Genomic DNA, 20,452 nt, shown 5'->3' with positions numbered 1-20,452 from the left:
TTTGCTAAACAGAGAGAGAGAGAGATTTATGACAAATTGTCTTTAATGTGTGAGCCTGTTTCATTGTATTTAAAGTCATCAATGGTAATGTACATAAAATGCTGAATATAACAGCATAACACACATTTTCATTTGTTATAGTGAAGATCAATGTTGTAGGAAAAGCAAGGATCTTGAATATATTCCTGGGGCCACATGGAAAGTACTTATAAGGTTTAAAGCCTTGCTTAAAGCTTATTTTTTCACCAAAGCTTTTCCGTGATCTCTAATTTATTTACATATTACTCTCCTCCTATACAGTCCCTGGTTACAGAGGCATTAAAGTGGTCTTTTGCTAAGTCATGGTAGCGTTTTTAGCTCATGGTAGAAATCAGCTGGTGGTAAACGCCAAGATACTCATATGGGCGTCTTGGTGTTTACCGCCAGCTGATTTCTACCATGAGCTAAAAAAACGATTGTGGCTTAGTAAAAGACCCCCTAGATGTCCTGTTTACTTTCCCTTGAAATTGACCCTTCCCCCCTTCTGTGATTTAGAGTAACTAATTTCTCTCTTTTTCCCTTCACATATAATTTTAAAATATAGGTAAGCATCCTTTTGTGTTTTCCCTTAAACCCCCTTTTAAAATTGTTATTTAAACTGCTTAGATATCCTTTTGACTGGTGGAATATTAAATAAAAGTGAAATGTGACAAGATTTACTACTTACCTAAAAGACCTGGGAAACAAGTTGGGGAAATCGAAGGAAGAGAAGAAAAAAATTGATATTGATTTGAACAATATATCTACTATCTTGGAACAAGCCATAGAAAACGTATCAGAGAGAGCTACATTATTAGTCTCCTTTGTCTTTGAGCAAGACTTAAATGCCATCTTGAGACTAAATTTTAAACATTCTAAGGAACTTTTTGGATCCGAAAAGATCTCGATTTATCCAGATGTTACTAAAATGACTCAAGAAAGGACAAAGGTTTTTTTTAATTTGAAAAAAGAAGTGGTGGAACTTGGGGCTATATTCTTTCTAGATTATCCATGCAAATGTTTGATTTGATTTGGAGAAACTAAATATATATTTTATACACATGATCAATTAACATTTTTTCTAGATTTGAAAAGGCTTAAATAATGTTAGAAATAGAATAGAGGAATATCACGTAGCCTTTAAATTGTAATATACTCTTCTATGTATTCCTATAATTTCCTGTTTGCTTACACGCTCCCCAGGATTTGTGGTCTAAGAAAGCCAATTTAATTTAAATTCTGAGATAATGTAATATTTTTTTTCTTATGACGATTTTTTTTGGCTGTATTTCTTTGAACAAGTGTTGTACTTGTGAAATTATTGAAAAATTTAATTAAAAAAAAAGTGAAATGTGAAAGAAAGCAGATGAAGCTATAAGGTTCCGCCCCCTCCCCCACCCCCACGTGCGGATGGAGAGAGGAATGTTCATTGTGCTGTCAAAAGTCCTCAACATAAGATACATAGATTAGCCGGGGGGGGGGGGTGAGAAGACAGAGAAAGACACTACTTTGTAGCTTTCATGCTTAGAAATTCAAACCCCATGACAATCATAAGAACGAAGAAAAAAAAAAAAGCATCAGGCAAAATTAAGAAGAAAATCCCACAGAATCAACCACAGCTGTTGTCTGCAAGGATCATTGGTAAGTCCAAAGCATTACCACTGCTTTTAAAGATTCCCCATTTTTTTTTGCCTGCACCTTTTGATTGTAGGAGATTGATATCTTGTGCTCCAGTTCGTTCATTTTGACAGAAGTAGTTTCACTTTTCCTGACCGTGATTTACAGTTGTGCCACTTAACTGTGACAACTAGCTTTATTCTCATCTTGCATAGAACAGCATGAGATGAATCAGGTTCGTCTTTAAATCATCCTTGTGGATTCATATCTTGATACAAAACCTTACAGAAACAGTTTTCAGAATCAAAATGTTCAATGTTAGTTCACTCATCTTCTTTTGAATCTGAATTTTATGGTTTGTGTATTCATTTATAATCTTCATTGGGCAATCATTCATGATAGAAATGAAGTAGAATATGGTCATTTTATGAATTTCAGTGAATGCTAACTGAACCATAAGCCAGCTTTGTATAGACCACACAAGGTTTAGAAGCAAATAGCTTTCAAGATCTGGCAAGCTGAAATAAAACACCCCACATTTGATGATGAGGTTTTCTCTTTAATGTTTTCATTATGGCTGCTATTTAGCATGAATCAGTCGCACAGGTCCGATTAAGAAAACCCTTACAGAAACAGGGTGAATCTTGTGTTTTCATTAAGATTTAATGCAAAGCAAGCAAGATATCAAGATAAAATCTGTTATATCACACTTATTTACATTTTTAATGGTCAAACTAAAACATTAAGGGTGTACACAGGTCAAAAGTTTTGATTCATTTTTCAGTTTGTTTTGCTCATTTGTTTTAATAACTTGTTTTAACCTGCACAGCTCAACTGTATGCACTTTAAATTGATTGTGCACACATTAAAGTGTTTAAGGTGCATTAGTGAACAGAACAAGGGGAAATGGGTTTGTTTCCCACTACTGCTTTGTGAGACTCTGGGCAAGTCACTTAATCCTCCATTGCCCCAGGTACAAAATAAGTACCTGCATATCATATGTCAACCACTTTGATTATAACCATAGAAAGACAGTATATCAAGTCTCATCCCCACTTCCTTTACCAGCTTCCTTCCCCCTGCAATTTTTGCATTCTATGGTGCTCACACGACGACTGTGGTTTTCACTTATTTCTAAGTGGGGGCCACTTTGGATCCAAATGAGCTGAAGAAGAGCTACCAAATATCTTCCCACCTGAGGCCTCTACACTAGAGAGTTGCACGGGGACAGAAATCTTACCCGTCCCCGCTCGTCCTCGCTGGAATCTTACCCGTCCCCACCCATCCCCACTGGAATCTTACCCATCCCCACCCATCCCCGCAAAAATTTAAACCATCCCAACCCGTCCCCACCCGTCCCCGTAAGAATTTAATAGTACTTAAAAGAAAGTTCCAGTCAGCTCCCTCAGTCTCTCTCTGGATTTGAGCCACAGCACTGTAGGCAAGGAAGGAGTGGAAGCTGAAACTTGGAACACTCTGGTGTGCACATGTAAGATTTGTCTCTGATTTACTGGCATTGTGTGCTGAGAGGCCGCCACATGCAGGCGCCAGTAGGTTAGGTGACATCTGATTCTTGTGCCTGTGTCAGAGCTGAGGTCTGACACAAGTCTGGTAGCAAAGAGGATTAATAGTAACAAAGTAAGTGACAGCAAATAGACCTGAACGGTCCATCCACTCTGCCAATAGTCACACTCATGATCAAGTCATCATTAAATCAACGAGTGTGATATTATATACTTGATTATGGTCTTTCTTCTGTGTTTCTGGAACAAAGACCACAGAAGTCTATCTGGCCCTATCCTTATGTTCCAACTGCTGGAGTTGCCATCGAAGCCCACTCCAGCCTATTCATGTTCTCATTTGTGAGACACAGACCGTAAAAGTCTGTCCAGCACTGTCCTCATGTTCCAGCCACTGAAGTTGCTGTCTAAGCCCTTTCCAGCCCATCCTACACCAGATTGCCATGTATGAGACACAGACCATACAAGTCTGCCAGGTATCAGCTCTAGTTCATCACAGCCAGAGTCGCCATCTAAGTGTCAGTTGACATAGCCACACACATGCAGCCATTTAAGGTTAGCTTTTATATAACTTCCATTTTCTAATTAGAGATCCTCTGTGTTCATCCCACGCCTTTTTGAATTCCGTCATCATTTGTGACTCTACCACCTCCTTAATGGAAGACTTTCCACATTTATGCTGTTAAAGCAAGGAAGAAGAGGAGGAGGAGGAGGAGACAGCACTCAAATGGTATTCGGTAGATGAGAGGCTGGTGCAGGTGCAGCTTACACTTCTACGGGAAGCCCACAGAACTGGTTCCATCCCCGTGGGAACCCCGCAGGAACTGCCTCCGTCCCCGCGGGAACCCCGCAGAACTGCTTCCATCCCCGCGGGAACCCCGCAGGAACTGCCTCCGTCCCTGCGGGATTCCCGCGGGGACGGAAGCCGTGCAGCTCTCTACTCTACACTGCTGATTAGTGTGTGACAATGATATCCACCTCACCAGCCTGTTTTCAAACATTTCATTGGGGGTACCGTCAAGGAGGTCAGCATTTCAACATACATTCTCTTTGTCTATTGAGAAATGCCTTGTCCTTCAAGCACATGGCTGTTCCTCAGAGGGACATTTTTTTGAAAGGACGACCAAGTAAGAACATCCTAAATGGATGTGCATGTGCATCTCACATGTATTTACAAAAAGGACACAGCCTGTTCTAAAATAAATCTGAAATGGACGTCCATGCACTGGAAGCGTCCAGCATGAACATCCATTTTACAAACTGAAACATCTGAGTTTTGAACTAGGGCAGTGTTTCCTAAATCTGGACCTGGAGGCACCCCAGTCAGTCAGGTTTTCAGTATATTCGCAATGAATATTCATGAGATAGATTTGCTTGCAGTAGAGGCAGTACATGCAAATCTCTCTCATGAATATTCATTGTGGGCTTCCTGAAAACCTGACTGGCTAAGGTGCCTCCAGGACCAGATTTGGGATTCACTGAACTGGGGAAAACAAGGGACATGGACGACTGTATAGCAGCATTCTTAGAAAATGGTCACACCAATGGCCATGCAGAGCAGAGGGTCAGCCTAGTGGTTAGAGCAGTGGACTGGAAACCAAGGGACCCAAGTTCAAATCCTGCTTTAACTCTTTGTTTTTGTAATTTTGAGTCCTCCAGGAACAGAAATGTACACCACTTCAATAGCTTTCAGGCTTGCAGATATCTTATGTATTTAGATACAGTAGGTATTTTTCAGGTTCTGGAGAGCTCACAATAGTAATAATAATAATGAAAAGGGTAATAGTGGGATTTGAACTTGGGTCCCTTGGGGTTTACAGTCGACTGCACTAACCACTAGGTTGACCCTTTCTGTTGTGAGTTTGGGTAGAGAGGCAGAGCATAGCACCACTGGCCCCCATGGCTTGCATTGAAGAACACTGTACTAAGGACAATCTGGAGGTTCAATGGGCCCGATATTTAAAACGAATTATCCAGATAGAGTTGCCAGGGCCATCCACTGTCTGGCTAATACTGCTTAGAGAATGACATGGGGACGGGGAACCACAGTAACCATGGGGACAGGGACAGATCCCACAGGGAGGGGGTGGGGATGGGAACAGAGCTCGTGGGGACGGGGCGGGGATGGGGACAGAGCCCACAGGGACGGGGACAAACTTTGTCCCCGTGTCATTTACTTTGAAGCCTGTTAACGAAGTGGACTGATTTATGTTTGAGTGATACCTACAATAATATTTTGATTTTTGTGGAAAAACAAGCAAACATGCTGGCCACAACTAGCAAAATTTGAATGGGGGATCCTGTGCTACCAGCACATCTTCTAAGAAGACAACTTCTATTCCAGGAAGGACTGTGGAAGACAGGAGAACTAGACTGAATCCTGAGATTGTTGATGACTTATTCATCCACAGATTAAAAAAACCATAACAGTGCTTCATAGGGCATATTTTTCCCCTCTAGGGCATATAGAACGGGTTGTATTTTATACCCCTGGACATTTTAACAGTGTGAATTTGGATTCCTTGGTGTAGTAGAAATCGCCTATTTTAGGGGTTGGAAGGGTAGAGGGTGGTGGTGGTGGGAAAGAAGGTTATTATAGCTGCTCATTGTTATTATTGTTTTCTATCTGTAATTTCTACACAACAGTTGCAGAGCATATTATTCCTTTATATACTTTAATAAAATAATTTAAATATAAAATCATAAGTGTTCAAGGCTTGTGCAGATGAGGACAGAGCCCATGGTGACAGGCCGGGGACAGGGACAGAACCTGCGGGGATGGGGTGGGGACAGAGACAGTATCCTTATAGAAAAGCAGTAATTCCCAAACTTTTATCTTTTCATGGTGCCCCTAGGCTACACATTTTCTGTCATGTCTCCCCATCCCCAACAGTGTTGACTCCTACCTTTGCTGTTGGGGATGCCCAAGCCCCACCAGCAGAAGAGGTCCACTGCCTGAGGCCTGAGCTCCATGCTGCTTTCACAGCAAGCAAAATTGGTGGCATGCTTCAGCCACCAATGCCTGAATTCCGATGCAGGCCCTCCTTCTCTTCTCCCTTCCATCCAGCATCTGCTCTCCCTCTCAATCAATCAATCCCAGTAGGAGGAGGACAGCTAAGTGAAAGAGAAATAAGCTTTGAAAAATATCAGGAGCGTTATTAGGAGGTGGTAGCGAAGCAGCTATGAGGTTATTTAAATGTTTAGAGCTAAGTTAAATACAAAGTTTTGTTGTTTAAAGGGTATAAAAATTCTTTTGGAAATGAATAAAATTTATATTTTACATTAATTCAAACTGGTATTCTTCAAATTCAGAATCTATCCTAAACCTAGTTTTAATTCCTCTCCCGCCCTTTGAGGACGGGAGACGAGGTTAGTTGATTTGTACCCCCTTCTGGTTCGGGCAGAGAGTTCCTGAGGGTGAGCCACGACTACTGACAACTAACCCTCAGAGAATCTACAGCCAACATTGCCTGCCTTTACCAGGAGGGCGGGTTACATCTAGACCTCTTTTCTGCTTTTGACCTCATATCTTTCAGACCGCTTGTTCCAAGTCACTTACTGTCAGTCATTTTCCTCTTCTTACCCTGTAATATATGGGATTCTGTAGGGCTCTATTCTCCCACCAGTATTGTTCAATATCTTCATAGTTTTATTGTTCACATCATTCAGTCACAAGGTTGTAGCTTTTGTTGCTGTGCTGACAGATTCTGTACCCATTATCACCAACCTCTTCATCCATCAGCACTCTTAATGATTGTCTACAATTAGTTTTCTCGTGGCTTAAGGTCTGTCAGTTATTTCGTAATTCATCTAAGTGTGAGGTTATTTCCTTAAGCTCCCACTCCCTTTCCTCCTGTGATTGATGCTTATGCAGTTCCCTTTAGTAAGTCTGTCAGAATTTTAGGTTTCCTTACTGAATGCTATCTGCCCTTTCACTCATTCGACTATTGATACTTTCCCTTGTTATTACCATTCTGGATTACTGGAATGTCCTTTATTTTGGTCTACTTTTATCTACCCTGAAGCATCTACAATTGATCCAATCCACTGCTGTTGAACTTCTTCAGAATGCCTTTGCTTTCTTCATGTCATACTTCTTCTGATTTCTCAACATTGTCTGCTGGTCTCAGCACATATTAAATTTAAAGTCTTCGCTTTGGTCCATAAAGGTCTGGCCCCCTCTGCTCATGAATACCCAATCTTCTGGTTCCTTACACTCCTTCATGAACACTATGCTCATCCCAACAAGCCCTACCCATTTACCTCCCCCTTCTTGCTTCAACTGGACATTTCACGTGGCTCTGCCTTTAGTCATTCTGGTCCACACTTATAGAACATCTTGCATTTAAATATTGGATTGGAACCCTCACATCCAAATTAAATAAAAAAGATCAAAACTTGGCTTTGAGATAACTTGTGGAACCAACATACAACCAGCTGTAGGGCTAATAACAGAAAAAAAATCTAGGAGATCTGAATGTTCTCTGGAGAGACCAACATTTATTGCCACATATCTCCAATGATTACGTGAAAAGAAATGTGCTCTTCTTAATTTTTAAAGTAAGAATACCCTATCCCATACAGGCAGCTGTCCAGTAAGGTTGTAAATTCAGGCAATAGTATAGCATATGAGGAAGCGTACCTGTATCAGAGTTGCAGGACCATCACCGATTGCTACCATAGCTAGTGAATCTGGCCACCTTCACAGGAGTCAGTATTGCTCTATGATTTCTTTTCCACCCATTTATGCTGATGTTTTTAAGTTGAGTTCTGAAGAGCTGGATAAGTAAGATACACAAGGATTGTCCTGAAGAAGTCCATTTCTCATATTCCTCATATTCTTGGATGGGCTACTTGACACTTTCTTTGGGAGCCCTTTGGAGGTAGAAACTAATGCTATTGGAACTGAGTAAATGCTTAACCTTGATTGCACTTGTTATCTGATTGCAGGTGCAGTTAACAGTCTTCGAAGATGCCGAGGTCAGATGGACACCACCCAACGAGGGCATTGAGCGGCAGAGGTTATAACCATCTAAGTGCAGAGGAGTAAGTGAAAGCCATGCTGCACTAGATCAAACCAGTGCCAGGATACTACTCCTTACAAAAATGAAATCTTTTTGTTAAATTGTTGGGAAGTGTGACAGTGTGTGAGAAGGAAAAGGCACAAGGAGGAAGGATGTTGCTGGGCTTCCCCTACTAGATAATCTTGGGTTGTTCATGCATTAGGTGTTTTTATTGTATCATATTTTAATGCTCCTTTTGTAAACTGCTGTTCTCCGAGGACACACAGGATGGCAAGTCCTCACAAGTGGGTGATGTCATCCAGTGGAAAAACCTTCTCTCAGCTTCCATGATTGCTAGAAGCTTTGTCTGATACTTCCACACATGTGCATTCATTTTTGTTCTGTATTGTGCATTAGGTTTCCTCAGTGTCCTTCCTGTTGTACTAACTAAGGGGTCTATTTACTAAGCCACAGTAAAAAGTGGCCTGCGGTAGTGTGAACGTGTCTTTTGGGCACGCGCTGGCCCATTTTTACCACGTCTAGGAAAAAGGGCCTATTTTTTAAGGGGCCAGAAAATGGACATACGCTAAAACTGAAACCAGTGCACGTCCATTTTCGACCTGAGACCTTACCACCACCCATTGACCTAGCAGTAAGGTTTCACGTGTTACCCGCACGGTAAGCATGCAGCACACGCCAACTGCTGTTTACCGCCGGGTAAGCGGCCCACGGTAGAAAATAAGAAAATTATTTTCTACCTCGGGATTTGGCACGTGCCAGATTCAGAATTCCCACCTGGCTCACGTGCTAGCCGGCCAGTAGTGCCGATTTGGAGCATGCTGTATGTGCGTAGGCCCTCCCCCGCCTTTGTAAAAGGGCTCCTCAATTCTTTAGAACTGTGGATTGCAACCTCAAATGGAGTTAATAAATTCTCATTTGGGGTTATACGCACTCAAGTACTTCAGCACAGACAAAAAGGCATAAAGCCAGCAACACCAACACATGGTCAGCTGATACACACAGCCAACCTCTGAATTCCCTGTGTGTTGGTAGATCAGATAAGGAAGTAATTGCAGCTCTTATTATTGCATCTACTTTCAGCAATCATATCCTCAGCCTGCTCCTAATCTCTCCTTTCAGTCTGCCCTTCTTCCTCTTCCCCATTGATTGCCAACATCTGCCTGTGCCTGCTTTCCCTTCATTCACTGCCACAATCTAAGATCTCGGAGGTGCCAAGGGTGGCCCCACCCCAAAGCTGGAAATGTACCACCACTGTGCTGGAGATTGAAGGCCAGTGAGTGAGGTTCTGGCAGATGCACATTCCAAAAACTGACATAGTCTAATCAATAAATAGAAAATAAAATGATTTTTTTCTATACTATACTAAGATGCTGAAAACATCCAAAAATCAAGTGGCGAACATAGCAATTTTTGAACCAGAAACGGTCAATTTTTGTTTTGAAAATGACTATTTGTTAGATGTTTTTGTACTCAGTGTGTCTATCTTTCTAGATCATTTTTGGAAAAAAAATGTCTAAGGGAAAAACGCACAAAAACAAGCCATGGGGGGGGGGGGGGGGGCAGCATTCTTAGTAGACTGGTCACACAGACATCCCAGCCAGGGGCGTAGCCAGGGGCGGGCCTGGACGGGCCCAGGCCCAGCCACTTTCCCTCCAGGCCCGCCCATCCAACATCCTGCTGCTGTCGCTGCCTTTTCTCCCGCGGCTCTGCCGGGTCCGGGAAGCAGCGTTCAGCAGTGTTGCCTGCCTGACTTTTAAAATAATTTATCTCCCCAGGCTCCGCTGCATTTATTTATTCGCCCGTCGCAAAGCGCTGCCATTTGCACAGGCAGCTCTGCTCCCCTTTGCTGCGTCCATCTGGCCCTACGTATCCACTACAGGAAGTGGATCAGAGAGGGCCGGATGGACGCGGCAAAGGGGAGCGGAGCTGCCTTTGTAAACGGCAGTGCCAGGGCCGCCGAGAGGGGGGGCCAGGGGGGACAAAAGTCCCCGGGCCCGGGCCTCCAGGGGGGCCCGGCGCAGCCGCTGCAGTGTGGCCCGCCTGCCCTCCTCGCTCTTCTCCTCGCTCCGGAACTAACCTTAAGTCTCCTCCTTTCACTTCGCGCAAGAAGCAGCAGCAGGGCAAGCCACTCCTTCCTTCCGTGTCCTGCCTTCACCTGACGTAACGTCCGCGAGGGCAGGGCACGGAAAGAAGGAGGAGAAGTCTGCCCTGCTGCTGCTTCTTGCGCGAAGTGAAAGGAAGAGACTTAAGGTTAGTTCCGGGCGGGTGGAGGGGGGGGGCTGGCGACTTCAGGTGGGCAGCGACCTCGGGTGGGGGGGCCCGGGGGTGACCTTGTCCCGGGCCCGGCCCCTGCTCTCGGCGGCCATGGGCAGTGCTTTGCGACGGGCGAAGAAGTAAATGCAGCGGAGCCTGGGGAGACAAATTATTTTAAAAGGCAGGCAGGCACGCAGGCAATGCTGCTGAACGCTGCTTCCCGCCACGCTGGTGAGTGGTGCAGGGATGAGACTTCTCAAGCCTTGGGGGCCTCCAGAAGATTCTTCAGCTGGCAGGGCCCGGAGATCCCCGCCAGCCCAGGTATTTACCTTTATGGGAGGGGGATGGACAGTGAGGAAATATGTGGGTCATGCCCACCCATTCCACCCCCAGGCCCACCCAAAAATTGAGGTCTGGCTACGCTACTGATCCTAGCAGAGCAGTGGGGCACCATTACCCCCTTATATTATATGGTGAGCCAGGGGCGTAGCCAGACAACAGATTTTGGGTGGGCCTAGGCAAGACGTGGGTGGGCACCAAGTGTTCTTCCTCCTCCCCGCCCCCAACCACCACCAAAAAAATATCTCAGCTGGCGGGAAAACGCTTCTTTCCACCTTGGCAGTCGCCATCAGGTATGCGCTGAAAAATGAGCATGCTCAGGTGCCAGTATCATGGAGAGGAGCGTTTTCGTTACCATCAGGGAGAAGTCTTCAGCTGGCCAAGCTTGGGATCCCCACCAGCTACCACTAAATGTGTGTTACTGTTGGGTGGGCCTGAGTCCTAAATGGGTGGGCCCTGGCCCACCCAGGCCCACCTGTGGCTACGCCACTGTGGTGAGCCCTCCAAAGCCCACCAAAAACCTACTGTACCCAAATGTACACTCCTATAATAGCCCTTATGGCTGAAGGTGTCACCTATATGTGGGTTTTGGCCAGCTCACACTTTCCAGACAAGTGTAACAGTTAGAGCTTTTGGTTGCGTATGATAGAGTAGCACAGCAGCTTTGTACACGATACCTCTTTTAGCAGTTTTAGTGCTGGTTTTTCACCTGACCCACAAGGCATTTTTTTCTTCAGATAATACTAGACCCCTAACGCAGGCCTCACGGCCGAAACACGTCACGTGTCGGGTCAATTGTGCTATTGTTAATAAAGACCTTGTTCAGGAAGACACTCATTGTGAGAGGACTTTTATTGGATCCACTGTTTGTTTCACCTACCGTTGGTTTTCCTGTGGAGAGCTCACCTTCTGTGTGTGTTTGCTTTGCTGCACTAATAGGCCTGGCTATAGCATCTGAAGCTGTCATAAAGGCTGGTATGTACTGTGGTAGGGAATTAGTGACCACTTGGGGAATAAGGGGTGGGGGTCATGCCTTAAACCCTCCAGTGGTCATTTAGGGCACCTTTTTGTGACTTAGTCATGATTGAAATCTATTATAAGGCTACTTTAATTGCTTTCTGTTCAGTTTCCGTTCTTTTTGATCCTTCTTGGAAGAGATGCTACTCACTCCCCACCCCATATCAAATTAGCACTATATTAGTGGTATCCACAACAAAGACACAGGAAAATGAGATAAATGTGGATGTGTTGGAGATTGAGCATATACAAATTTATCTTATGCATATTCTCCTGGCCATAGAGCCCCAGGACAGGTTTGGAAATCCCTGCCCTTTTTTTATAAAAACTCCTGTAGTATTAAGGTTTGGATCTATCCTGACATGACAAAAATGACTCAACAAAAAAGAAAACAATTTCTTGCCTTGAAACAAAAAACTGTAGAGATTGGAGCTACTTTTTTTCTAGCATACCCATGCAAGTGTGTAGTGAAATTGGGTCAAACAAAATATAATTTCTTTTCGCCGGAACAACTGAAAGTGTTTCTAGAAGTTAAAACAGTGAAATAAGTTAAATTCTGGAATTTACAGCCTGTATTTTATTTAAACATGAGTGCCAGGAGGTCACGTGACGCGATGAGCGGGAGAAGACGCTGAGTGCGCAGCTCCTGCCTTCCCTTAGATTCTTTATCAAAGATTCGTCCTAAAAATTGGATACAATACCCCACAAACGAAGGTAAACGAAGAGTGCTTAAAAGGAGAAAAGTTTAATACCAATTTGGAGGAGAATGACATCTAAGATTACCAGAAAAGATAGAGAAAAGACCCGGCCGCCCGACGACAAGATGGCGGCTCCGGCGAGCCCGGGGACATCAGCGGTGGGATCCGCGTGGGCAGCCGAGATTGTTGGGGAGGTTACTCAGGCATTGGAAGCCATATTGGAGAAAAAGCTGGGAGCGCTGGATAACAAACTGGAACAACTACATAATAGCGTAACGCAAATACAATTGGACATGGGACAATATCAACAACGGGCAAGTGATACGGAAGATCGTGTGGACAAGGTGGAAACAGAAGTAAGTCGCTTACAAAAACTAATAGCTACTTACACCGATAAAATCGAAGACCTCGAAAATAGATCGAGGCGTAACAATCTTCGCCTCGTGGGGCTTGCTGAAGATTTAGGAGAACGAGACCTGGCCAAATACCTTGAGACGTGGCTTACCAAAGAACTACAACTACCGACTGCGTTGGGCCCGCTGCGAATTGAAAGAGCGCATCGGCTGGGCCTTAAGCAGGGAGCAGAAGGGCGGCCCAGGGTAGTTATTTGTCGCATACTTAATTTTGCCCACAAGGTAGCCATTTTGCAGGCGATGAGAGGCGGAAAAGATCTACACAGTGGCAATAGGAAAGTATTATGCTTTCAAGATTACTCTGCCGTGGTAGCGGCGCAACGAAAGAAATTTTCCCCAGTGTGCTCGGAGCTGATACAGCGAAAAGTTAGATTTGCACTGATGTATCCAGCGAAACTGCGAGTAACCCACCAAACGGGAAATAAAATATTTACCACAGCAGAGGAGGCGAAAGAGTTCCTAGATCAACTGGAAGGAGAAAACTGAAGTGCTACTAAGCTCAAATGAAGAATATATAAAACTGGAAGAGATAAATAACCAATGCACCAATTGGGGACACTAAGCTCAAGAGATCTCAACAGAAAGACAATAATAATTAATAGTATTTTCACCCTGAAGCTGAGACTGTGTTTAACCAACATAGCAGAACAGATATGGGTGTAAACAGTGGAAAACATCAACAGAAAGAATAAAACACAGAATTCAACTATGAACTTGGTCCCAATGGATGACTCTACATTATAAGGGAAGCTGAGCTTACAAAAAATGATACAGTAAGACTGAACTGAAATACAGACTGAGCAATTTTGAAGAGGACCAATGAAACCCAACTAAACTCACTAACTTAACCATAACAAATATCTTGATTCAATCTGACAGCAGTTAATACAGAGATGAAGAAAGGTATGATGAACAAATTTGTCAAGCTGTACTGTTGCTACTATTAAACTGAGCGCAGAATCTTGGATTCAAGATAGGTATAACTATTGTGGAAATAGTAAGACATAAGAAGCAACTTTAAAGAGAGCTATAAAGAGGATGTTGGGGCTTAGTTGGAAGGACCCACAACATGTACGTGGGACTATAATTGACACAGAGGATAATGTTATAACTATAGAAGCCCTGGATTACAAATGAAGTTGTCTTATGGCAGGAACGGGACATAGATGATGAAACACTGATCTGGCCGGTGGAAACCACATAGGTTTATGAGAATGATCATCATAGACTTACTGAACTAACCTAATAGCAGATAGTACAAGGATGAAGAGAAGAATGTTGAGTAATTATAAAACACTGCATTGATATTTATGTTAAGTTGCACTGTATGGTTAAAGTTTAAAATGTGTTAGTAATCGATAGAGGGGTCAAAAACATGTAAAAGATTCATCAGCGAGCTAATATATAGAGGGAAACAGTAGGACGAATATACTGCATACAAATGAGAACAGGGGGGAAAAAAAGGGAAAGGCGTCGAAGGTGACCTAATTCCAATAGGAATAGAAGGGGATAGTAGGGGGGGAGAGGGGATTCCCAGGGGAAGGGAAGGGATAGGGGAGGGGAGGAGGGAGGGAGGGTACAGGAGACATTACCAGACAACACAAGTGATACCTGAAAAGAAAGATAGACTATTCGCCCGATTATTTGAACAGGGGGGGGGGGGGCTGGAGGCTGGGCTGGCTCCTCTCGGACATCAAGATCATGTAAATATGGAGATGGAAGGCCAAGGCAGATACACTAATTAAGGTTATTACATGGAATGTTGGGGGCATCCCTTCGCCCATAAAAAGATCAAAAATCTTAAGACACCTCCAAAGGCTTAGGGCTGACATAGCCTTTTTACAAGAGACACATTTAACTGCAGAAGAACATGCTAAATTGAATAAATGGTGGGTGGGGGAATGTATGTCAACAGCAGCGGTGGGGAGAAAAAGGGGAGTAGCAATTCTAATTAGAAAAGGAATAACAAACCACATTCATAAGATAATCCAGGATCCTGAGGGACGATATGTGTTAGCTATTGTCACAATTAATAGACAAAAACTCTTACTGGGCAGTATATATGCCCCAAATGTCCTAGATCTTAAATTCTACAAAAAACTAGTGGCAAAAATAGCACGTTTAGAATCTATACCAATAATACTAGGAGGAGATTTTAATATGACCTGGGACCCACAAGTGGACCGATCGCACCCTCCGGCAACAATCCACCGTACACAAACTAGAGGACTACCTGAATTGTGCACCACACTAGATCTCATAGATATATGGAGGACGTTGCATCCTGGGATCAGAGAATATACACATATGTCAAGAGCTCATGGTACCTCTTCCAGGATTGACTACCTATTAACATCAAGCACATTATTTCCCACAATTAGAGACGCTGATATAGGACCGTGCGTTATCTCGGATCATGCGACGGTACATATGAATTGGATGGGGGGAGGGGAAGAAGAGAAATTTCGGGGGTGGACGTTCCCAACGTATTTAGTAAATAATGTGAGATTTCGAGAACATTTACAAACGAAATGGGCAGAGTATAAACATTTTAATGAAGACACAGTACCAACTTCAACTAGTTTTTGGGAAGCTGCAAAGGTGGTCTTGCGGGGAGAAACTATCAGTTTTACTACCCAATACAAGCGTGCAAGAGATAGGGAAATCCTGCGATTGGAGAAACAATTGAGAGAAGTGAATAGACATTATGGCTTAAATCCTTGCCCTCGGCTTAGACAGGAGATATTAGAAATACAGGCGGCTTATAACTCCTTATTACATGATAGGGAAGTGAAATCCCAAACATATTATAGATTCCAATTGTATAAATTTGGGAATAAGGGAGGGAAACTTCTGGCAAGAGTTATTGCCCCTAGATACGCTTCCAGAAATATCACTAGTATTAAAACACAAGAGGGAAATGTGATACATTCCAATAAAGAAATTAGACAGGAATTTAAAACATATTATCAACACTTATATAGCTCCACAGAACAAGAAGGGCTATCAGGCACGCAATATCTTCAAAACCTTACGATCCCACAGATAAATGAACATGACCGCAATCTACTGAACGCGGAGATTAGTGAGGATGAGATCACATGGGCTATAAGACATAGCAAGATGGGTAAAGCGCCAGGTCCCGATGGATACAAAGCAGAATTTTATAAATTAATGGGAGAGTCGATTGTACCTACATTAACTAAAGTGTTTAAAGAATGGATATCAAATGGTACATTACCTGAACATTTAAATCTAGCGCGTATAATTGTGTTTCCAAAGCCTAATCGAGATGAGCAACTAGTAACATCGTATCGCCCTATATCGCTTATTAACCATGAAGCAAAACTATTTGCAAAAATTTTAGCAAATAGACTAGGCCGTGTTCTACCAAAAATAATCCATGAAGCTCAAGTTGGCTTTGTGCAGGGTAGGTCGGTAGCTAAGAATCTCAGACGAATTTTGACATCATTGGAATATTTAGAGCACACTAATGAACAAGCTTTAATGATTAGCTTTGACGCTGAAAAGGCGTTCGACAAAGTGGAATGGTCTTTCTTATATGAGGTGATGGAGGGATATGGTATAAAAGGAGAGTTTGTACAGGCGATTAAAGCGTTATATGCAGACCCTCTAGCGCAGGTAATGGTCAATGGAACCTTATCTGAGGTAATTCATATAGGCAGGGGAACGAGACAAGGCTGCCCGTTATCGCCCTTACTATTTGCACTATATTTAGACCCTCTAATTAGGGATATTCAAGAATGCCCAGCGGTGCCTGGAGTGGACATACAACACCAGCAGTTCAAAATGGCTGCATTTGCAGATGATTTGCTAATTATTTTAAAGAACCCAAGAGAAGCGCTGGGTAATGTATTAGAGATTTTTAGGGAGTTTGGAGACTACTCGGGATTCACGCTAAACCTTGACAAATCAGAGGCCTTAGCTATAAATACAGATGCCCATAGCCTGTGGCCCATAGATTTCCCTCTAAAGCGGGCAACTAAATCTTTTAAATATTTAGGGATTATATTACCGGTAAATACAAGAGATCTATATGATTTAAATGTTAGCAAACTCAAAGAGCAGACCATGCACCAGTTAAATTCTTGGCAAAACCTTACGATATCCTTGACAGGGAGGATATGTTTAACAAGGATGGTAATAATGCCGAGGTGGCTGTATGTTTTACAGGTTCTACCACTAAAACTCAAGCAGACTGACATAAAATACTTTTATAAAATTCTGAGAAAATTCTGTTGGGCTGGGAAAAGGGCCAAACTTCAATTGAAATTCCTGCTAGGAGGGTGGAGACAAGGGGGAATGGGGATTCCAAATATTAAATACTACAATATGGCTTGCTTGCTAAGACAGGTTAGAGATTGGGTAATGAATACATCGGATCATACACCACTTGAGTATGAGATAGTGTACTTCGCCCCATATAATTATCTAGCGTTATTACATACCCAGAATAAGATACTCCCCCATAGATTTAAACATAGTGTTTTGCTCCAGCCTACTAGGGAAGCGTGGAGATTTATAGGGAAACTTCTGGGGGGAGACCCCTTTAATACAGAGCTATTAACTATTAGGGGCAACCCGATGTTTGTACCGGGGATAGAGAGTCAAACTTTTGTCACGTGGGAAAGAAACGGCATAGCAATTATGCAAGATATATTGGGGGGTGATGGGCATATCAAAGCAGTAACACAAATGCAAACTAATGCACAATGGAGGGATCATTTTGCGCATAGCCAACTCACGCACTATGTGCGCACACTAAATACAGATGAGATTAAGAAACACTTAGGTGAGAAAATTAGAAAATTCTTCGAAGAAATAGCTGAGGAGGTGCCATCAATCTCCAGTATACACCTGAAATTGTGGGGACTGATGCCTGAGAAAGAGTTTAGTCAACTCCGTCAGAAATGGGAAACAGATATAGGCAGGGCATTGACAGGTTGGAATATTGTAAAACAAATACAGGATATGCCCAGAATAGTAGGAGGAGCTAACCTTAGGGAATGTGCGTTTCGCATATTGCATAGGGCTTATTTTACCCAGACACAACTATACAAATCAGGGGGCATCCATACCGCTACCTGCCTGAAATGTCAGAGGGCAGATAATACGCTATATCATGCGATATGGGCATGCCCTGCAATAAAAAAATACTGGAGACACATAGCTGTATTTCTATCTACAACTGTCAATTGTGATATTGCATTGAACCCTCTATGTCTAGTGCTAGATAAACATGACGCCTTTCCCAGGCTAAACAAAGATAAAATGATGCTATGCCGCAAAACATGTCTCATTGCCAAGAAATGCATAATGCAGCACTGGACCTCTGCACACCCTCCGACTTTCTGGCATTGGCGGAACCAGGTACACCAATTGCTCACTTGGGAAGCGAGAGAGGCAAAAGGGACATACAAACGCAAAGAGCGCTTTCTAAAAATCTGGGGGTGTTATCTGGATGGGATGACTCACAGAGGGAGAAGTCGAATTCTTAACAATCTGTAATATTTTTTTTTTCTTTTTTTTTTGTTTGTTTTTGTTTGGGTGTCAATTGTGATAACAGAAGACTTATCTATAGGTAAATAGGGGGGGAGGGGGATATTATGATCAAGATGTGATATTGGTTATAATATATAGCCGAAACTGGAGGATAACAAATGAAAACACATAAGTCATCGGAGGTTGATACTATTACACTTTATTATGTAAATGATGTTAATCCTTTCTTTTGGCAATAATATCACAATAATATATCAGTTGTTGGAAAGGAGGAGTGGGGAAGGGAGGGAGGGGAGAAAGGGGAACATGGGGGGGGGGAAATTATTACAAACAAGTTGTTGATGATATATTTAGATGACTGCGTTGTATATATACTCATTTTGGTGTTGTATAATGGTCTGTTATTACGATAATATAATAAAAAAGTTGAAACATAAACATGAGCGCCTATTTAGGTCTAGTTTAATTTGCTTAATGTCTATATAACTTCTCTTACTCTTTTCCCCCCAAGCAATTATTGGGGTCTAAGAAAGGTTAAATTTATTTGCATTTGTGTTTGTATTATACTCATTATAATTTTCTTATCTTTTTTATTAATGACAGAAATGTAAATTTCTATTTTGAATGAGAATGTTACAAATTCTTAAAATTATATATTTCTTTACCTGTATTGCTTTAACAAGGTTATCCTTGCGAATTATAATTAAAATTATAAATAAAATAATTAAAAAAAAAAAAAAACTCCTGTTTCAGATTCCTGCTGTATGTTGTTCTTGGGTATGCTAAAACAAGCTTACTCTAAAAATATTGCTCTCTCCTGACTTTCTTGCAGGGCTGCAGGAATTGCTATCCTTGTAATGGTGATTGCTGTTTTGCTGATCATTGGATGCTGGTATTGCAAGCGACGTAGAGGTTATAAAATAATTAAGGTAAGCAGGAACCTTATTCCCTGGTATGCACTTGTAGCTTCGCCAACACTTCAGCTGGGTGTGACATACCAGTAGGTTTTACAAATACTTAAAAAACAAACAAAAAAAGCAAAAATAACCAAAACATTTTGGTCAATATTCAGCTAGCGGTAGGCCCAATATTTAATGTCATGTCATGTCATGTCATGTCTAAGCACCAGCATGGAATATCCAGGGCCATGCCGGCATATGCTGGCCATCGTACCTTATTGGGATGCCAGCTGACAGGTATAAGACACTTATGTGTCCCCCAACTGAATATTGGCCAGGCCATCATAAGAGGAAGCAGGTATCATCACCCACTGAGTTCCCTCTCCCTCCCCAATCCTGACCCCTTCTCCTTCTCTCTCCCCAAAGACAAGAAGTCCCTGACCAGGCCCTCACCCACAGTACTACGAGATTGCTGCTCGAAGTTGTGGTGGCCATTTGGAGGCCAGAGCCGTGACAGGCATCACTTCTGCCCTTCGGACCCCTAAACCATCAGGGCTAGCAAGGGTAAGGTTGGGGGGGGGGGCATAGGGGAAGGAGACCTGATCAGGGGCTTTATGTCTTGGCGGGGGGAACCAGGAATCCCTCAGGCCACTAACTGGAAGTTAACCAGGTACCAGCTGATAGTCAGACTGGTGCCGTTAGCTCAGTGGTAAGGTCTAATCAGTGGCTAAACTAAGACAGCAAAAATGCTTGTTGTGTGAGCTTTCAGCATTGGTGTTTCAGCGCCAGCATTTCTGCAGTGCTTTCACAGTGCTGAACTTTTGGTTGCAATAATTTTGGCCATACTGGAATTTTGGATACAGTCCAAATTATTGCGCCTCTCATGCTGGCACCAAAACAGCAACTCCCTCAGCCAGATCGTTACAGCCTTGCTCCCCACACTGACCCTGCCTGCAGAGTTAAAGTGGCTGGTGTGGGAGCAGCGTGCTTTGCAGCCGAGAAGGTTCTCAGGAGTAGCCAGGGGTCCTTGAGCAGAAAGGAAATGTGGGCTGCCCCAAGCAGTGCTTGTGAGGGAGGGCAGAACAGTCTTCCTGAAGAACCATCCTCCCTCACAGGTACTGCCTGGGACAG

General features: G+C 43.0%; 1 protein-coding gene across 2 annotated transcripts in view; it reads left to right on the top strand.

Annotated features, from left to right (window-relative positions):
- The first annotated feature begins 1,523 nt into the window (after positions 1 to 1,523).
- MLANA (melan-A) overlaps positions 1,524 to 20,452 on the top strand; it is a 33,900-nt gene continuing 14,971 nt past the window's right edge. The window contains exons 1-3 of one of the 2 annotated variants that reach the window (XM_030192370.1): positions 1,524 to 1,659; positions 8,106 to 8,201; positions 19,255 to 19,351. In XM_030192370.1, the coding sequence (XP_030048230.1) occupies positions 8,128 to 8,201; positions 19,255 to 19,351 (171 nt within the window). In that variant the 5' untranslated portion in view covers positions 1,524 to 1,659; positions 8,106 to 8,127. The remainder of the gene's footprint in view (positions 1,660 to 8,105; positions 8,202 to 19,254; positions 19,352 to 20,452) is intronic. The other variant, XM_030192371.1, reaches the window with a different exon arrangement.

Source organism: Microcaecilia unicolor, chromosome 2 (assembly GCF_901765095.1).
Source record: "Microcaecilia unicolor chromosome 2, aMicUni1.1, whole genome shotgun sequence".
Lineage (NCBI taxonomy): Eukaryota > Metazoa > Chordata > Amphibia > Gymnophiona > Siphonopidae > Microcaecilia > Microcaecilia unicolor.
Note: the sequence above shows the minus strand (reverse complement) of the source record. Positions and strands in the feature narration are given on the sequence as shown.